The 12,109-nt window shown below is 49.6% G+C and overlaps 1 protein-coding gene across 1 annotated transcript; it reads right to left on the bottom strand.

The window, feature by feature from the left end:
- Positions 1 to 249: 249 nt before the first annotated feature.
- Positions 250 to 5,698, bottom strand: TBL2 (transducin beta like 2). Its single transcript, XM_004380754.2, has 7 exons — positions 5,541 to 5,698; positions 3,708 to 3,838; positions 3,087 to 3,271; positions 2,465 to 2,616; positions 2,087 to 2,213; positions 1,587 to 1,739; positions 250 to 1,369 (listed from the first exon to the last, which is right to left on the bottom strand). Exons 1-7 carry the CDS (start codon positions 5,668 to 5,670, stop codon positions 907 to 909), a joined length of 1,341 nt encoding a protein of 446 aa, XP_004380811.1. The 5' UTR covers positions 5,671 to 5,698; the 3' UTR covers positions 250 to 906.
- Between the last annotated feature and the right edge of the window lie 6,411 nt (positions 5,699 to 12,109).

The raw sequence follows: 12,109 nt of genomic DNA on the forward strand, positions 1-12,109 counted from the left end.
CCCAAGCATCTGACGAACTGAAAAGAGGTCTCTTCAAACTGGATGTAACTTCCTAGAAGAGAGGAGTCCCATCTTGGGGTTCTATGATTTCTTCACATAACTTAATGCAGAACCAGGTAAGAAATGCATGATCAAGTCCCAGAAACCCTGCCTTCCCAAAGGATGTATTTCTTTCTTTCTAATTTGGTTCCAAACCACACTGTTTGATTCCCACTTTTATCAGGCAGCTAATAAATGATACCAGACGACAACAGATAACATACTATTTTTTTCCACCTTTCTTCCAAATCCAGGGCATTTTATACCTTCACACCCTCACAACATCTCTGCAAGGTTGTCACAGGGAACAGTTACTCAGCATTTTACAAACAAGAAAACTGAGACACAGAATAAAGTCCCTTAATTATTTTTTGATGGAGTTAGATGTCTCGACTAGATTAAAACCAGCCTCTGCCTAACTCCCATATGAGTTTTGTAACTGGAAAATAACCCAATCTCCCCTCCTGCAAAACTGCTGGTTAATATTCACGTGTTCCCTAAGTTTTGCCTCCACAATTGCGAACTTCCTTGGGTACCATGGTGTGTTGCTACAAGGTTAAAGACTACATTGTTCTCGCTCTCAATTCTATTTACCACTCTCCTCTGTGAAGACAGATTCCGCCACTTGGGCCCAGGAGAAAGAGAAGCACCTTGGTCATTAGCCCAGGAGGTCAAGTAAGACCTGGAATCACAGCCAGCAAGAAGAGAGATCTAAATAGGGAAGAACAGTTTCATTGGAAAAAAGAGAGGGGCCACCAATTGGAAAATCAAGATACTCCTTTCAAAAGATTTCCAGCTGGGGAGTACCTGGAAAGAAAAGTGGCAGCAGCAGCAGGAGGTCAGATCCTTCCTGCCACACTCTCCCAGTCATTTCTTCAAGGCACCCAGGTGCTTCAGGGCATCCTGGGCCTGGGTCAGCTGTTGCTGCAGCCTCTGGCGGGTGCTGTCGTTAGAGGCCCGCTTTAGGAGGCCCTGCATTTCCTCCATCACTGCCCGGTGGCCAGGGGCATTGTGGAACAGCCGTACTGCCCTGTCCCCACAGGAGGCCAGGAACCGGCCAGTGATGTCAAAGGACAAGTCAGTGATACACTCCCCATGGACCTGCTCAAAACATTCCTCCTCCTCACCCCGCCGGGTATTGTAGAGATGAATACTGCGGCCACTGGCCAAGGCCAAGACCTGGCCATCAGGGGAGAGTGCCAGGCGGCACAGCACGGTGCCTGCCTCTTCAAAGCGGCCTGTCCTCAGCAAATAGGGGTCCTGCTGCTTCTTGTATTCCACATCTGTGTCCCACAGTTTCCATGTACCATCCTTGGAGACAGAGGCCATCCTGCAGCATGGAAAATCATGGCTCTAGCCCCAAACACACCCTGCAGGGTAGGGCACTGGGACAATGTTAGGGGTTCGGCTAAGAAGTCAAGTCCACTGCTCTACTTTCTGTGGAGGGCCAGGCACCCCACCCATTTCAGAGCTGCTGTGTGAGATAGGCAGAAGGACCCTGGTTATCAAGAGGGATCACTGGTAAGAATCAGAGATGATTCACTCACCTCCGGGAGTCATTGGAGAAAGCGAAGAAGTGGACAGCTGCAGAGTGGCCCTTCAGTTCAAAGGCTCGCACGACCTCCTGGAAGTCCCCTTTTTTTCCAAAGCAGACTTCCCAAACTTTTACATCTGGGGTAAAACCACACGAGGCCACAAACCTGCCATACAATCCCAGGTTTCTTTAAGACTTAATTGGGCATCTTGTTTCTGCAAATCCACTAAACCTATTTCCTAGAAAAGTTAATAATCTCATAACTATCTATCTAAGGAACACCGTATCTTCTATGAAGTGTTTTTATTTTCTGTGGATGAAGAAACAGGCTCAGGAGATGGTGACTTGCATGAAATCCCATCACTAGAAATGGGAGAGCTGGGCCTGGAGCCTAGGTCTCCTGACTCCACCCTGTACGATCGTCCCACTACTTGAAGCTTTCTCTCTGCTTGTCCCTGTCCCCCAGCCCCATCCTCCCCCAATCCCAGATGCCAAAGCCCCTCCCTGCCTCACCTGCTACATGGGGATATGGCAGCGTGTGTATTGTTCATCTGGTTGGTGTTGATGGTAGACAGTACTCGACCTTTCAGATTCCAGATGAGGACAGTCGTGTCACTGGAAGCAGTCATGATGAACTTTCCTAGGTGAAGGGTGTGTGGGGGGAATGACAGGAGCTCATGAGGGCAATGGCCCAACTGTCATTCTCCAAGGAGACTTTTATGAGAATCCCTGATGCCCAGAGGAGCACAGAGCCAGGCTGTTTAGAGCCACAGTCCCTCTGTCACACTGAGGCTGAGCATCACTCTCAGGCAACATTAACGCACTCAGCAAATTTAACTGGGGCCATTTCCTTTTCTGCCTTGGGCAAGCTCCACTCTGACTGCCTCTCACCTGTATCAGCAATGCCAACATTGATGATGGGTGCCTTGTGCTTTTTAGGGAAGTCCTCTGGGGTGGCTGTGAAGGTGTAGCCCCCATCCTCTCGCTTGGTCATCTTGAAGATACGGAGAGTGTCTGCATTGGCCAGCCAGACAATGAAGGCTCTAGAGACAGGTAGCAGACAAGTTGCTGACTCATTTGGACATGAAGGCCAGATCTTATGCTAGGTTCTGGGGAAAATCAAGATCTCTCTTCATGCCCTTAAGCTTAACCTTACAACTTACAAAAGTTTGGTTCTCTTAAAACTCCTCAGAAGATAGGACTTTCATAGCTCTGGCTCCTTTAGTCTCTTCCTAGAGTTTAAGAAACTATTATAGCTTCCAAGAATCATGTGGAAGCCAGGCTTTGGCACTTCCTGGGTAGGAAGATCTCCTCCCTTCTCTGCTTCCTTGCTGTATAGCTGCAAAGCCCTCGAGGGAGCCCCAAGCAGTGCTCAAGCCACCTGGATGCTCTCTTTCTGCCACCCCCAAGGGAGACCCTGGGCTTGCCCTCACAACTCCAAACCAGAAATGGGAAGGACATAAGCCTGAGGCTGGGCTTCTGCAGGCAAAGCTGGGGCTCCATCCTGTCCCACCTGCAGTCAGGGCTGAAGCGCACCAGGGTGGCATGGTCCAGCTCCACATTAGCTCTCATGCTGCGGTGCTCCCGCTGCAGGAAGTCCTTGGTGCTCCAGATGCGGACAGTACGATCATCTGCACAGGTGGCCAGGTACTTGCCATTGCTACTAAAGTCCATGCAAGATATGTTTCCACTGTGGCTCTAGGGGAAGGGTTGCAGGAAGGGTGAACAGGAACCCTTCAGGCAGATAGGGAGGCCCAACCTTCAGATATGACTCTGGGGCCTTCTTGCCTGGATTAACAGCAAGCTGAGGATGGGATGAGAAAAGAAAGGATAGGACGGGGCATTCCTACTGATTTTGGTCAGAGGCAGAGGGTCTGTAACATGCATGCACGCGCACACACGCACAAAAACAAACCTGTTGCCGTTGAGTCAATTCCGACTCACAATGACCCTTTAGGACAGAGTGGAACGGCACCACTGGGTTTCCAAGGAGCAGCTGGTGGACTTGAACCGCTGACCTTTTGGTTAGCAGCCGAGCTCTTAATCACTGCACCAGGGCTCCGTAACATGCACAGAACACTAAAAAGGAAAAGTCTGTAGTGTGTGTGTGTGTTGTGCATAGGTACCAGCATACCTTCAGTGCTGCAGCCAGGAGGCGGTGGGTGAAGTTGTGTTGTTGAGGCTTCTCCTTGCGAATCCGCTGATGCTGTTTCTGCTTCTTGGATCCCAAGGATTTATCAGGTGGAAATCCATTTTCTTTTTGGCCTGTAACAAAGGGCCATGTCATTCATACATTCACTCACTCAGTAAGCACTGACTGATCGTCTATGATTTGCTGGAGTCCCTAGGTGGTGCCAACAAAGCACTCAGCTGCTAACTGAAATACTGGAGGTTCAAGTCCACCTTGGAAGAAAGGCCTAGCAATCTACTTCTGAAAAATCAGCCATTGAATACCCTATGAAGCCCAGTTCTACTCTGACACAAATGGGGTCATCAAGAGTCAGAGTCAACAGTGACTGGTTTTATGAATTACCAAGCACTGACAGGAGTAGCAAGCAATGAACTAGACATGCCCCTATTCTCAATAAGAGAAATACTGTAAGGTGGGCAGAAACAGAGGCTTTTGGAGAGACCTGGGTTTGGGTTCTCGCACTACTGCTGAGTGACCTTGAGTGGGCTACTGGCTGTAAGTCCATATAGCACCTCAGTGCAAATTAGAAAAAGACGCCCTCTCTAGGCACATGCAGCTCAGTGGGTTCACAGCACAGCCAGTGGAGTACAGATCCTTGGCCAGATGTCCCTACACAGGGAATAATGTGCACAACCTTAACTGGTGGCCCTGGCCTTGGGCAAGTTACTTCATTGCTCTAGGCCTTGGCTTCCTTAAAGACAAGATGGAAAAACTGGACGAGATAATATATACAAAGTGAAAAGCAGAGTACCCAACACAAGCATTAAAGGCTCAAAGGAGTTCCAGAGAGAATCAGGGGTGAGAGGAAGGAACAAGATGTGTTGAGCACCTACCCTGTGCCAGGAATGGTAACAGTCCCTTTGGCTTAAAATATCTCACTTAACTGAGAATCAGGCTGGGCACAAAGTTGGCATTTGCTAGATTGCTGCAGATGCTCTCTCCAATTCCTACAGAAAAAACACAAACTCCTGGACACAGCATACGAAGATGGCCACAATCTGGCCTCTGTTTACCTCCTCAGCCTTGTCTAGTAAGTTCACTCCTCTCCCCTCACTTTTGAGTCATACCAAATGCTTTTTCAGGGCTCCTTGCCTTCATGTACGTTGCTATTGCCAGGAATAGCCTTTTTCCTTTCTTGGCCTCCTGCCAAACTCTTTCACATACATTCAAGATCCCACCTCCTCATGTGTTCCCTATTTTCAGTGAAGATTTCCTTGACAATCCACCCCCTGACCCCCAATAGGTGGGCTGGTCTCTGTCTCTTTCTCTTGTGCTTCCTCGGTGTCTAGGACTGATCTCTTCTATAAAACTTAATTACACTATGTTTCCACTTACATTTTTAGATGTTCTCTCCATTACCCAGTACTGGACTCCTTAAACGAAAAGACGCCAGTCACCTGTGAAGCCCTACGCATCAGCATAGCAGATACTCCGTCAGTGTTGCTGCATGTAGTGGAACTCCGTGAATGTCCAACTGCCTGCCCGCCATTATCATAAAATAACGAACAACGTGCTCTCTTAGCAACCCTGGGAGAAACTGAGGCTCAGAGGAACCGAGAAAGTGGCAGGCGCTGACTGCAAAAAGTCCTGCCCAAGGGGCGCGACCATCCCGGCCAAAGCACCACCTCGTCTCTAGAAGCTCAGCTCATTTCCCAGGAGGAGAAATTGAGGCCCAGGAGTCCCCGGCACCACTGAAGGCCCAAACGGCAGGCCGGACCACCGGAGGCCGGGAGCTAGGCTCCTGCGGGCCACCTCAACCGCCCCGGCCCCACTTACCAGCGCGCTGGCCGCGCGTCTCCTCCGCCATGCGCAGCCAACCCCGCGCTACAGCCGCCATCGCCATCAGGGCCAGCAGCCCGAACAACAACGACAGCCCCATTAGCTCCGGCATCTGCGGTAGCTCCATCTTCCCGGAGTCGCTTCCACCTCAGCCTCTAGCAACGCGGGCATCCGCACGTCTCTGCGGGGCCGCGCGCGCTCGCACGCACACACGCACGCACGCGGGGGCGGGGCGGGGCCGTCGGGGCTGTGTTGACGGGGTCAGACGAGGTTCGTAGGTGCTGCTCGGGCCTCTCCTTGGATAATTTATTGATAACCTGTTATTAAAAGCGTCATTACAGCCATCGCCACTCTGTGTCCTTCCAAGGAGGCAGGGCTTGGATTAGTAGTCCTATTTAATCCAATGGGAAAGTCTTATTAGCATCAGGGCAAATTTAGTTGGGATTTTACTGTTGGGCAGGATTTCAGTGGTAAAGAAGAAGAAAAAGGGCATTCCAGGAATTGGAGCGTGGGACTGTCTCAGCAAAAACCTGAGAGGCAGGGAGTCAGGACATGAGCAGAATAAAAAGAAGGTGGCAGGTGGGAAAGGCCTGGACAGTCTTGAGTGCCAGCTGAATCCGAGAAGCAGAAAGGAGCCTTTGTTGGTTGTTAAAGGGCAAGAAAGGACAAAAGTGGTGTCTCAGGGAGAGTCCCTGGATGGATCAGTGTGTGAAAAGACCAAAGAGGCAAAGAAAACCAAGAAGTGGTTGTAAGGATCCAGGAGAAAGGTGATTTGGGCCTGAACTTGGGGGTGGCTTGGGGAGTAGAAAGGAGTCCCTGGGTGGCACAAATGATAAGTGTTTGACTACTAACCAAAAGGTTAGAAGTGTCTCAAACCCACCTAGAAGCACCTTAGAAGAAAGGCCTGGCAATTTGCTTCTGAAAGGTCACAGCCATGAAAATCCTATGGAGTGCAGTTCTAGTCTACAACACATGGGGTTCCCATGAGTTGGAACTGCCTTGAGAGCAACTGGTTTTTGGAGAGTAGGAAGGAAGTTGAAAAGGAGATTTTTAACAAAACAAACCTTTTTATTTTGAAATAATTATAGATGTACAGACAGTTGAAACAATTGCATAGGGAGGTCCCATGTATCCCTCACCCAGTCTCCCCAATAGTGACATGGTGCATGACTGTAAAACCCAGAACCCACTGCCGTCGAGTTGATTCCCAACTCACAGCAACCCCATAGGGTTTCCAAGGCTGTAAATCTCTACGGAAGCAGACTGCCACATCTTTCTCCCGCGGAGCCACTGGTGGTCTCGAACTGCTGACCTTTAGGTTAGCAGTTGATCGCTTTAACCGCTGCATCACCAGGGCTCCTACATAACTATAGTAAACTAAAAATCTAAACCCATTGTTGTGGAGTAGATTCTGACTCATGGCAACCCCATGTGTTACAGAGTAGAACTGCTCCATAGGGTTTTCTTGGTTATAATCTTTACAGCAACAGTTCACCAGAACTTTCTTCCACAGGGCTGCTGGGTGAGTTTGAACTGCCAACTGTTAGGTTAGTAGTCAATTGCGAACTGCTTGTACTACCCAGGGACCTGCATAACTATAGTACAGTATCTAAACCAGGAAATACAATCTACAGAGTTTATTCAGATTTCACCAAAAAAGAGATATTCTGAAAGACTAATAGAATTTGGATTAGATCCACAGGTCTAGAGGAAAATGACAGGAAGCTTGTGGAGTTCATAGGGAGCTTAGCTGGAGTGGGAATGTTCCCAGAGCAGGCATGCTCCTCGGCTTTCCAGCACCCCTAGGCAGAGCAAGTCAAGGCACCCGGGTGAGGTATCCCAGTCTCAAACATTTCCATCCCCACCGAGGAGCCTCCCCTGACAGTCTGGGCCCTCTAGCCTTTAGAAGGACCCTCTGAAGAGAGAGGCTGCTACAGACAGACATACCCACAACCCCAGGTGAGGAGACAGATCCAGTCAGAAAGCAAATAGAGCAGCCTCGTTTCCTTCCCTTTTGTCTTTGGGGAATTGGCATTGCCTGTGGGTGGTGGGATGAGGGGGCAGCAGGGGGCGTGGAGGGCATCCTAGGCTTTTCCTCCCTCATTTGCTATTTAAGAAGACTGCAGGTCCAGCCATTAACCACTTTTCCCATCTAGAGACAAAGCTGTTCTTTTAAGAAGAATTTCATTCACCAAGCATTTTGGATAAGTGACATTTATTGATCCAGGAGCTTTGCATTTCATTTAATCTTCTCACATTCCCATCCCACAGATTAGGAGACAGAGGTTCTAGGAAGTTAATTGACTTTCCCAAGGTCACACAGGTGGATAGTGAAGGTGGGCACAAACACAGGCCTGTCTGACTCCAATCTACTGATCCACCTGTTGATTGGAGAAAAAAGAGTAACAACTCTTTGTACAGCTCAGCCTAGGTTACAAAATTCACATCCATGAGTTCAATGGCTCTTTACAGCAGCTTTTAAGACAGGTAGTGCTAAGAAGTAACTTTAATTTTTTTAAGCAGATGAATAAAACTAGGTTCAGAAAGGTCAAGTAACTTGCCCAAGGTCAACATGGAAGCAAACCCAGCTCTGCTACACTCCAAGAGCCATACTCCTTCACCTGGCCACTCTGGCCTTACTCTTGCCCTCAAGTGTTGTACAGCCCAGCTGGAAGCCAGATTAACACGTGGAAAGGCAACTCATGACACAAAGCAGGATTTGGAAAAGCTGGGCACATGAGGAAGGGGGATGTCCCAATGGCATTTAGACAGATGAAGCAGAAGGTGGGGGGAAATTGTAGGCAGAAAGCAAGGCAGGACGGAGGGTGTGGAGGGAGAAGGAACTGACTGTTGTGCAGAAGGGAGTACTAGGCCAGCCTGTCTGGGTGGGGGCTGCAGATTGTGCCCAAGGAAAGGATGCGGTGGGAGGTGGGAGCATGCAGGGAGACAGGAAAGCCCAGGGCTCCCTCCCTCATGGGGTGATCACGCCTTACAAGGGCATAGCAGAATGATGCCACCCAGGAGCCACTGGAGATTCAAGACCCCTTGGAATGTGAGGGGAGGGGAACTGTGGAAAGAGATGAAGCTGGAGGGTAACAAGGCACCTTGAACATCTGCTTAGAAGCATGGCCTTGTCAGAGGTGGGTGAGAGCCAGAGAAGTGATTGAAACATAAGATCCACCTGGCATCGGTTGGCGACCTCCCTACATCTGGTCTCTCTGTTGGGTGAAATGATACATTTCCTCATTGTTTAAGCAGTGGTTCTCAAAGCGTGGTCCCTGGACGAACCAGAGCATTAGAAATCAAGTGCTTAGGCTCTACCTCAGACCTGTTGAATTAGAAACTCTGGGGTGGGCCCCCTAGCCATCTAAAAAAAAAAAAAAAAAATTCCAACTTAGGCGATTCAATGCAGGCTGAAGTTTGAGAGTCACTGATTTAAACTAATTTGAGCCCCTGATGTATGTTATTTGCTGCTCAAAGCCTCTGTTACAATGGTTCTCAATCTTGGCTGCACATTGAAATATCCTTTAAAAACACTCATGTCGAAGCCCCATACCGAGATCCTGGTCATCAGGATTTTTTAAAACTCCCCGAAACTGAACAATATGTGTAGAAATTGTTAAATGGGACTACTATGTTTCAATGTGTGTATTTTCACACGCGCGCGCACACACACACACATACACACCTCCCCCAGGTTACTCACAGGCACCCCTTCGTTTGAGGAGCAGCTGTAGGGGACACAGAGGAATATTAAGAGGTGACGTTCTGTTGGAGCACGTGTGGCCGCAGACCTAGATGTTTAGGAGGTCAGATCACCAGGCCTCAGAGGCAGATGCCATAGAGCAGTGAGGTGTGGGGAGGACTGACGATTACCTGTTTCTCGCTTGCACAAGTGTCTGATGGTGGGGCCCTTCCTGGGGAGGGAGACACAGACAGTACTGGGCTTCCTCCTCAGAAGAAAGGCCTGGCGATCTACTTCTGAAAGGTCACAACCAGGAAAACCCTGTCGAGCACAGTTCTACTCTGAAACACATGGGGTCAGTTGGAATCAACTCAGCAGCAACTTTCTTTTTTTTTTTAATTTTTATACTGTAATATGTGCCTGGCACTGTTGTGTTCTCTATATATTTACCCTCAAATTCCCACAACGGACCTATGACGTAGGTGTCGTGAGGGCTGAGTAAGTTCATACACATAAAGCACTTAAAAAAGTGCTTGGTAAGCACAAGTGACTGCAGTTACTGTCCTTGTTGTTATCCTTGTTAGAGTCTGCATGAGGAAGGGAAACTCAAAGTCCACAGAGGACTTCGTCTGCCGTTTACATCCTGCAAATGTCTCCAGAAGTTCTCAGAAGATGTGAGAAAATTCAGACTCACCAGGCTAATCCCTTTTGTGTCAACTCCGTGAAGAGAGGGATACAGCAGTGAACAGAATTCCTGGAGCCAAGCCCACTGCCGGGCACGTAATAGGCCCTCGGTAAGTATTTGTTCAATGACTAAATAAATGGAAGAACGAATGAAATACTGGGGCCTCTGAGGAATTCTACCCCAACTCCCCATCTGAAGTATCGATTCATTCTAAGACAACCCAGCCAAGTGGCCAGCCATCCTCTGCTTACATACCTGGCCTCATGGGGAACTCACTACCCTCTAAGGTAGCACACTCTCCCTTTGGATGGTTCCAATGGCCAGCCCTGTCACTTCCACTTCTTCGCCCCACTTCTGCCCTTTTCAAACTTTGAAGGTGGCAAACCTCTCTGAACCTTCTCCTGGCCATGGAGGGAGGACTCTTGGGAGGGGTGCCTAGAAACCTGGCTGTGGGAGTGATGGACCCATGTTGGCATCTCCAGTGGCACTGGCTGGCATCACTCCTGTCTCCAGCCCTGGCTCATCAGGCTGCCCAGCCCTTCTACCAATGGGAGCAGAGCAGGACAGTGCCCAGCCCCTCCTGCCCAGGGACGGCCAAAGTGGGTGGGTAGCCCCTGGCACCCAGCCCTTCTCCTCTGCCCCCAGCCAACTTCCTAAGCCCAAATCCCAACGTTACCTCCCCTCCTCAAACCTCCTCATTGATTCTAGGGACCAGTCCATGTTTCCTGGGGTAGCCTTTAAGGCCAATCCCCATCTGGCCCCTGCTTCCCTCTCCAGCCTTATTTCTCCCCACTTCCCCCAGCACAGTTAACTCCTCTAGGCCAGCCTTGCCTAGTCCTGCACCCAGGCCTTTGCCCCTGGCCTGCATTACAGCTTCCTCCCTTCTTCATGCTTGTAAGTCTCGAGTCATTCTTCAAAGCCAGCTGGAACATCAGTGCCTCTGAGAACCTCCTTAAAGAAGCCACTCTCTGTACCATTCATCCATTCAACAAGCATTTATTGAGCTTGTTGTGTGCCAGGCAGTCTGCTAGAAAACAAGGATGCTGTGAACAGAGGAGATGTGTTTCTAGCCCTCACGGATCTCAGACACCATGTTATGGGGCTCCTCCCCACCTGCCGGGCTGGTGGCAGCCATAATGGGCTTGCTTTGTGAACGAGTGAGCAGAGGACATGGTCTGCAGATAGCAGCTGGGCTGAGAGGGCCTTCTCCCAGCCCTGAGCCTGTGAGTGCTATGCTGTCTTTTTTTTTAATTTGAGTTTTTGAATAATATTATCACATAGTTCAAAATTCAAAAGTAACAAAAGCGAATGTAGTGAACAATTTCCCTCTCACTATGTCCCCAGCTACCCAAGTCTCCTTCCTGGAGGCAACAACTGTTACTAGCTTTCCAGCTGATAGGCATTTAGGTTGGTTCCAATCCTTTGCTGTTACAGAAAATGCTGGAATAGATAACCTTGTTCACAGATGTAACTTTGCACATGTTTGAGTATACCTATACATCTATAGACCTATCACCACCAGTTGCCACCAAGTTGATTCCAACTCATGGTGACCTCATGTGTATCAGAGTAAACAGTGCTCCACAGGGTCTTCATGACTGATTTCTCAGAAGTAGATCACCAGGCCTTTCCTCTGAGGTGCCTCTGGGTGGACTCAAACTTCCAACCTTTCAGTTAGCAGCCAAGAGCATTAACCATATGCCTAGGCCCCCAGGAAGGGGAGCAACAAGCTGGCTCCCTGTTTCTGCCCTGGCTAGTTCTGTCTGAGCAGACAGCCCTGACTACTAGGCTTTGCATCTCCAAAGGAGGGGGCAGGTGATGGCGCGGGGATATTTGGGAACAAGCAGCTGGGTTCTGAGGCTCCACCCTGACTCTCCTAGCCTTGGCAATTTCAGGTCAAAGAAGCCTTGCTGAGCCTGCCCCTCAGCCCCTTTGGCCACCCTTCCCAGACCCCCTGCAGAGGCGGGCACATCCAGACCTGACCCAGGCTGCCTGAGAGCAGGCAGCCTGGCCTCATTCCTCTCCCTGCAGCCACACCCGTTGCAGTTAATAGCAGCTCCTTCCTTCCAGTTGCTCAGGCCAGAAACCTGAGCCATTTCCACTCCTCTGTCAAATTTCAAATCCTATTGGCGCAACCTGCAGAAAGTGTCCAGAATCCCACCTCTTCCTGCTCTGGACCCAGCACCGTCACTTCTC

Source organism: Trichechus manatus, unplaced genomic scaffold (genome assembly GCF_000243295.1).
Source record: "Trichechus manatus latirostris isolate Lorelei unplaced genomic scaffold, TriManLat1.0 scaffold00077, whole genome shotgun sequence".
NCBI classification, from domain to species: domain Eukaryota; kingdom Metazoa; phylum Chordata; class Mammalia; order Sirenia; family Trichechidae; genus Trichechus; species Trichechus manatus.